Source organism: Orycteropus afer, unplaced genomic scaffold (genome assembly GCF_000298275.1).
Source record: "Orycteropus afer afer isolate SDZICR_OR568_19922 unplaced genomic scaffold, OryAfe1.0 scaffold00943, whole genome shotgun sequence".
Taxonomy (NCBI): Eukaryota; Metazoa; Chordata; class Mammalia; order Tubulidentata; family Orycteropodidae; genus Orycteropus; species Orycteropus afer.
This window is the reverse complement of record NW_006922530.1, coordinates 220,501-228,044: the sequence shown is the minus strand read 5'-3', so window position 1 is coordinate 228,044 and position 7,544 is coordinate 220,501. Positions and strand designations below refer to the sequence as shown.

The 7,544-nt window shown below is 56.7% G+C and overlaps 1 protein-coding gene across 1 annotated transcript in view; it reads right to left on the bottom strand.

Annotated features, from left to right (window-relative positions):
- Positions 1-4,152, bottom strand: part of TBC1D2 (TBC1 domain family member 2) — a 14,306-nt gene extending 10,154 nt beyond the window's left edge. Inside the window, exons 1-3 of the mRNA XM_007958357.2 lie at positions 4,048-4,152; positions 2,477-2,664; positions 981-1,451 (exon numbers count right to left, since the gene is read on the bottom strand). Coding sequence (XP_007956548.2) covers positions 981-1,451; positions 2,477-2,664; positions 4,048-4,152 — 764 coding nt within the window. The remainder of the gene's footprint in view (positions 1-980; positions 1,452-2,476; positions 2,665-4,047) is intronic.
- Between the last annotated feature and the right edge of the window lie 3,392 nt (positions 4,153-7,544).

Below are 7,544 nucleotides of genomic sequence, written 5' to 3'. Positions count from 1 at the left end.
TTGAACCGCCAGCCTTCTGGTGAGCAGTCTAGTGCCTTAGGCACTATGCTACCAGAGTGTTTACTAGGTGTTAAATAAATGCCACACGCTCCCTGTTCTGGGGAAACAGCAGCAGATTAGCTTATGTAAATTTGGTTTGATATGTTCATATCCCTTTAAGTTAAACTGAGTCAAAGTTCGCTTTGGGAAGTATTGGATATTGTGTAACGTCTAGCTCTCCAAGGATCCTGGAGGGGGCAGCCCGAGGAGCCAGCTAACCCCGTCCCACTCCCTCCCAGATCCCTTGGCCCCAGCAGGTTGGATCAGAAGTAGGAAACTAATCCAAGCTTGGACAACCAGATTTCTTCCCTCAGGAAATTAGGCCTGGGACATGCAGGAGTAGGTCTGAAAGACCCAAGGGCTTGGGGACTAAGGCTTCCATTTGGACAGCCTCCACAGGCCCTAAATATGCAAGGGGCAGAGAGGCTAGTCGGCTGAGAGGAGGAAGCAGACACAGAGAGCGAGGCCCAGGCCAGAGGCCAGGCCCAGGGAGGCTGTGAGTGCTGCGACTGTGCCGGCGAACAGCTGCCCAGGAGCCCAGGGACCCGCTGGCCCAGCTCTTCCGTCTCTGTGCTCCCGCCGCACCAGCTGCAGATGCCCTTCTTTTCGGACTCGGAACGAGCGTCGATCATTTAAAGAAAACGGCCCCTGGCCCAGACCGTCCTGTGTCATGTAAGCAGGTGTATGTGACCTGGGTCCCACTCCAGGGGACCGATCATAAGGCTTCCTGTAGGGGGCACCTCCTGCAGCGCAAGGGAGCTCTGGGCTTGGCCCATCCCTGCCTTGAACACGTCCCTTCACCTGCCTGATCCAACCTGTACGGCGGGGATCCAGCCTCCAGAACTCACCTCCCCGGGTTCTCAGGACACTCCAGACACAGGGAGGTGGGGGGCACGCTCTGTGGGGGCAGGCCGTGCCCTGGCTGGAGCTACGGGGCTCACCTGTTCAGGCCTTGGCAGTAGCCGATGGTGGGGTTGTGCCAGGAGAAGGCCAGCAGCACCCGGCGGAGCTTGTCGGGGAAGCCAGAGGTGGGGCAGGTGAAGTGCTTGTTGTTGGGGAAGGTGCGGTGCAGGTCCAGCTCAATCTGACGGGCAGCGGGGTGCTCACAGGTCTGGCACCGGGTCAGCAGCTTCTGGTAATGGCCAGGGGCCTGCAGGTGCTGCACGCGGAGCTGGACAAGCCACCTCCAGACCCGCGGCCGGTGCTCTCGGGGCACGCCTGCCCGCAGCAGCTGCTTGAGCTCAGCTGAGGGCGTCAGCTCCCCCAGGGTAGCCCAGCGCTCCTGCAGCGGCCGGCCCTCCTGAGCCAACAGGTGGTGGGAGCGGACTTCCAGGGCCTGGACCTTGGCCAGCAGCTTCAGGTCCTCTACCTCGTAGTCGGGCACCGTCAGGAAGCCATACTCATCGTACTCACTGCCAGAGAAAGCCCACGTTAGTGATGTCCTGCAGGGCCCTTCCCTAGGCAGGGGGCACCATGGCGAGAAGAGGGGCCCCTGGGCAAGGGCCTACAACTCCCAGGCCCTCGTCCCTGCCCTGGCTTCACTGCAGGTCAGCCAGGCAGCTCTGAGCAGGTCACCGCGGTTCCCTGAGCCTCCCTGTGCTCATGCGTACGAAGGGCACAGGGACTCCTGCTCTGCCCAGGGAGCGCCTGTTGAGACTGCTGGGGCCTGGACAGGGCCTGGTGCACAGTGGGTGCCCATTCATTCTGCGCAAATACAGGGACTCTCTTATGGCTCCACACAGCCAGCCTCAGGCCTAAGGGGTCCTGCACTGCTCAGCCACAACCCCAGCTGCTGGGCCAGTTGGCCAAGGACGGGTGGGGAGCAGAGTGCTCCGACAACAAGCGGAAGTGGGAGTGCTGGGGATCTGTTCCAGGTGACCTTTCAGTCCACACTTGTTCGTCCCTACTGTGTGCCAGGCACATGCCAGCTCATTTAACTCTAATGATTCCACAAAGCAGGGATCAGAGTTCACCCTTATGGAGGCTGACTAAGAGGCTCAGAGAGGGAATGTGACTTGTCTAAGGTCACACAGTGAGAGAGCTGGGTCTGACTCCAGAGCCTGGGCTCCTGCACTGTACACGCCACCTCCAGGGCCCAGCACCACAGCCATAGCCCCTTCCACTGTGTCCAACTGCCCATGTCCACTGTGCTCTGCTGGGGCTTGGCTCCAAATAGGGAGCAGCTAGTTTCCCCTGCCCCGTCTGATGAACTCTCTAGGAGGCAGCTGGGGCCATGGAAAAACACGGGCTCTGGAGTCAGACTCTGGCCCACTGCACTAGTACGCTGGGTGACCTTGGCAAGGGGTTGCCTCCTCTGAGCCTGCCCCTTCCCAGCTGTGAACAGGGCTCCTGCCGGCCACACACCCATGAACGGATGCAGAGCTAAGGCTGCAGGGCCCCCGAGGTCACACAGACCGGCCGCAGCTGCCAGGCTCACCTGATGGGGCTCAGTCCAACGCCGTCAGCTGTGGCCTCGCTGGCCTCCCACTGCAGTGCCTCCTCGGTAAGTTGCTTCAGCAGCTCCGAGCACTCGCCAGCCTCGCTCCCCATGGCCTCCTGCAGCCTCCGCAGCCCCGCCAGGTACTTGCTCTCCAGCTGGCAGTTCTTGGCTTGGAGGTAGGCACACTGCAGGAGGGGAGGGTGGGACTGGTCAGGCCACCTGGTCGGGCTGGGGCTGCCCCAAAGGCCTGGGGCCTGAAGGGCGATCCCGCCAGCTCTCATCACCCACCCTCTCCTCACCTGCAGACCTTCATATGTGGGCAAGGAGATGGGCCCTAAACGTGAGAGGTCTGTAGCAGGCAGAAGGACTCCAGGTAAGAGAGGACTAGGTTCTGGGCTGAGGCCAGGTTCAGAAGAAAGGAGGGGAGTGTGGGCAGGGACACAGTCCCATCCCGTCCGCCACCTGCTAACTGTGTGACCTGTGGCAAGGTACTAAACCTCTCTGGGCCTCAGCTTCCTCACTGATCAAATGGGGATGAAGCAGATAAAATGGTAAGATGGTGAGGATCAGAGGTGCTCATGTGTGTAACGCCCTTGGCAGGGCATTGGGCCCAGAGCACGCTCTCTGGGGGTGGTCTACTGAGCAGTGCCCAGGGAGGGACACGCAGCTCCAGACACTGCCCTCCTGCCCCCTGCTGCCGCGACACGCCCCACCCCACCAATACTGCATTTCCGACCCCTTCCCGGCCTTCGTGCACTCTTTCCTTCTGAAACACTCCCCACCTTGGAATTTTGTTCTATTTGCACAAGCCGGTGGTGCTGGGCAAGCCAGGGGCCCTCTGTGGGCCTTGATGCCATTTTCGTTAGATGGGGACAGTAAAACTCTGCCTCCTGGCGTTGCCGTGACCCTGGGCTGCCCTGGCTCCTGTCACCCTGGGTAGCGGGTGGGAGCCTTGCAGCCAAGGCTGCAGTTCTGTGGCACTACCTGCAAACGTTTACTGAGCGTCAACCACAAGCCAACCTCCGAGCCCCTTCCCCAAGCTGGTCCACCTTGCACCCATGTGCGCTTCCCTCCATCACCAGGGCTGCCTTCCAAGTGCCACCCCCAGTGCCCTTCTCCAGGATTTCTGCTGCAACTCAAAGAGTTTCTCTGCTTCCAGTCCCACCTGTTCAACTCCATCCTCCACGGAGTTTTTCCACTGAGGCCTTGTGCCACTCTGCTGGATAACACTAACTCACCTGAGGGCTCAGCTCAGAAGGCACCTCTGCCAGGAAGTCTTCCCTGACTTGCCCCCCACCTTGTGTCCAAGCCCCTCACTAGTTAGTGGCTTCCCAGGACAGGAACTGGGTTTACTTGTCTCAGTGTCCCTGTGTCACAGCTGCCTGGTGATACTGCTGAACAGGGGCCCCAATCAGCCATGTCACAGGGTCTGCAGACTCATAAGACACAGGCCCTGCTTGGTGCACAGGGAGAGCAGACAAGGCGAGGAGACAGGGAGACAGTGGGGTGTGGTGGTTCAGGGACTGCTGGCTGGCAATGGGGGCTGGACCCGAGCCCCCGTCTCTCACCTTTGTCAGCAGGACCTTTTCCTTCTCAGCCACCTGTCTCCAGATCTTTGTGACCTGATGGATCTCAGCGTTGAGGAAGCGGTTCTGGGTCCGGTACGCCTCCATGTCATCCTGGAGAGAAGGGCAGAAAAGCACGTGCTGAGTGAGGGACACCGTGAACGTCCTCCTGGTCCCTCAGACGATCTGCCGGCACTGCGTCAGTGATTCCCAACAACGGTGACAGAAAGGAAGTCTGAAAATAAAACAGAAATTACCCCCAACTCTCTTTGTTTGGGGGTAAATGTTGACCGTTTGGTCTCATATACATGATTCTGCTGTTTTTGATTCAAGCCCTGGATGCTTTTCATTGTAGGGATGCTGAGGGGAAGGTCACTAAGCCTACAGTCTTCCCTCTGTTAGGTGTCCAATGGAGGGAGTGAGTGGGCTGCTGCTGGGCGTGCAAGGAGACGTGGGACGAGCACTGGGCTGCCGGGCGTGCAAGGGACGCGGGCCGAGCACTGGGCTGCCGGGCGTGCAAGGGACGCGGGCCGAGCACTGGGCTGCCGGGCGTGCAGGGGACGCGGGCCGAGCACTGGGCTGCCGGGCGTGCAGGGGACGCGGGCCGAGCACTGGGCTGCTGGGAGTGCAGGGGACGCGGGCCTAGCACTGGGCTGCCGGGTGTGCAAGGGACGCAGGACAAGCACTGGGCTGCCGGGCGTGCAGGGGACGCGGGCCGAGCACTGGTGAGGTTGAGTGTGCCCTAGGCCTGGAGAAAGAGCTGGTGACACGCAGTGGCAGCTCTCACCCGTATCTGCTGGAGCGGATGTTACCGAGTGCGACGCAGTGAACTGTTCAGTGCGGCCCCTCCAGCGGCCTGTCGCCACTGCCCGGGGGCTCTCCGTGGCATCCCCGCTGACCCTGCTCTGCTCTGTCTCCCACCTGGGCCTGGGCCAGGGCCAGAGGCTGCGGCCAAGCTCAGCGTGCTCTCTGCTGGCTCCCATTCTAGCCTCCAGGCCAGGATGGGCAATTCCCAGCTGTGACTCCCCTTCCTCCTCTCCAAGCATGTCCCTGCCTCAGATGCAAACCTCGGGCTCTGGGCCTCTCAGCAATGCTACCGAGAGCAGAGGCATTTTTCTGGCAGCTCTCTGCTTGCTTCCCTGCACTGCCCTGACTCCGCTATCCTCACGTGGAAGGGGTCGGTGGGACCAGGGAGAACACTCGCATCCGCAGTCCGAGGACCAGCCTCCTGCGAGCATCAGCATTTCCAGGACCACTCCCCCACTCCCAGGCCGGTCTCCTGTTTCACACACAGAGACTGCACCACCACGGTAACCTTCAAGCCCAGGAGGTATACCCCAACAAGCGGGCTGCACTGTCTCCCAGAGCCCTCCCTGTAACCCTGAAGGAACATCCTTTTGTCCTTTCATATCCCTCACACAGATGAGGGCTGAGGCCCTGAAGGGATCTGCACCTGGCCCAAGATCACACAGTGAAGGTGAGCAGAGCTGTGACTCCAGCCCAGGTCCGGCTGAGGTCCTCACTACCTGGGCACCCTCTCAGCACCCTCCTGGCTGGAACCCTCCCAGAGGCCACCACTCCCATCCCTGGCTTTCAAGGCTACTCTCTGAAGCCTTCTGGTCGAATGTGTGCTGGCTGGTCTGACATCTGTCCTGCCCCACAGCACAGTAACAAGGCCATCAGAGACACTGGCACTGCCCGCGTGCTGGCGCCATCTGGTGGCTGAAGCACGGAGCCTGGATCTAAGTCCTGGCCACACCACTCAAGACCCTGGATAGGTTACTTAACCTTTCTGGGCCACCTTCCCTGGTCTAGGAAATGGGCTAATCACAGTACCACCTCAGTGGGCTGCTGAAAGGACTGTTAGGTGTTGTTCAGTCCGTTCTGACTCATAGTGACCCTACGTACAACAGAACGAAACCCTGCCCAGTCTGCGCCAGCCTCACAATCCGTACCATGCTTGAGCCCATCGTCGCAGCCACTGTGTCAGTCCATCTCATTGAGGGTCTTCCCCTTTTCACTGACCCTCCACCTTACCAAGCATGATACCCTTCTCCAAGAAATGGTCCCTTCTGACAACATGACCAGAGTAGGTGAGACGAAGTCTGGTCATTCTTGCTTCCAAGGAGCATTCTGGCTGCACTTCTTCCAGGACAGATTCGTTCGTTCTTCTGGCAGCCCATGGTATTTTCAATATTCTTCGCCAACACTGTAATTCAAATGCATCAACTCTTCTTTGGTCTTTCTTATTCACTGTCCAATTCTCACATGCATAGCAGGCTACTGAAAATACCAAGGCTTGGGTCAGGCACTCCATACATAGTCTTCTAAGTGATGTTCTTGCTCTTCAGCACTTTAAAGAGGTCTTTTGTAGCAGATTTGCCCAGGGCAATACACCATCTGACTGCTGTTTCCATGGATGTTGATTGTGGATCATTAATAATATGAATTTTCTGACGATGTCAATCTTTTCTCCATTTTTGTGATGCGGCTTATTCGTCCAGCTTTAAGGAGTTTTGTTTTATGTTGAGATGTAATCCAAACCGCAGACTGGACCCTTTGATCTTCAAGTCCTCTTCACTTTCATCACTCAAGGTTGTGTCATCTGCGTATCGCAGGTTGTTCATGAGTCTTCCTCCAAACCTGATGCTGCACTCCTGTTCACATGGTCCAGCTTCTTGGATGATTTGCTCAGCATACAGACTGACTAAGTATGGTGAAAGGATTCAACCCCGACACATACCTTTCCTGATTTTAAATCATGTAGTATCCCCTTATTCTGGTTAAACAACTACTTCTTGGTCTATGGACAGGTTCCTTTTGAGTACAATTAAGTGTTCTAGAATTCTCATTCTTCCCAATGTTATCCATGATTTGTTGTGATCCACATAGTCGAGTCTTTGCATTGTCAATAAAATACAGATAAACATCTTTCTGATACTCTTTGCTTTCAGTCAAGATCCACCGACATCAGCAATGATCTCTCTCGTCCCACGTCCTCTTCTGAATCTGGCCTGCATTTCTGGCAGCTCTTGTTGATACACTGCTGCAACCGTTTTTGAATTATCTTCAGCAGAATTTTACTTGAATGTGGTATTAATCATCTTGTGTGATAATTTCACATTCTGTTGGATCATCTTTCTTTGGTATGGGTACAAATATGGATGCCACCTAGACAGTTGGCCAGGTAGCTGTCCTCCAATTTTCTTGGTATAAATAAGTGAGCACATCCAGCATTGCACCCATTTGTTGAAACATCTCAACAGGTATTCTGCCAATTCCTGGAGCCTTGTTTTTCACCAATTCCTTCAGTGCAGCTTGGAAATCTTCCTTTAATACCATTGGTTCTTGATCATATGCTACCTCCTGAAATGGATGAACATCGACCAGTTCTTTTTGGTCCAGTGACTCTGTATTCCTTCCATCTTCTTTTGAGGCTTCCTGCATCATTCAATATTTTGCCCATAGAATCCTTCAGTATTGCAATTTGAGACTTGAAT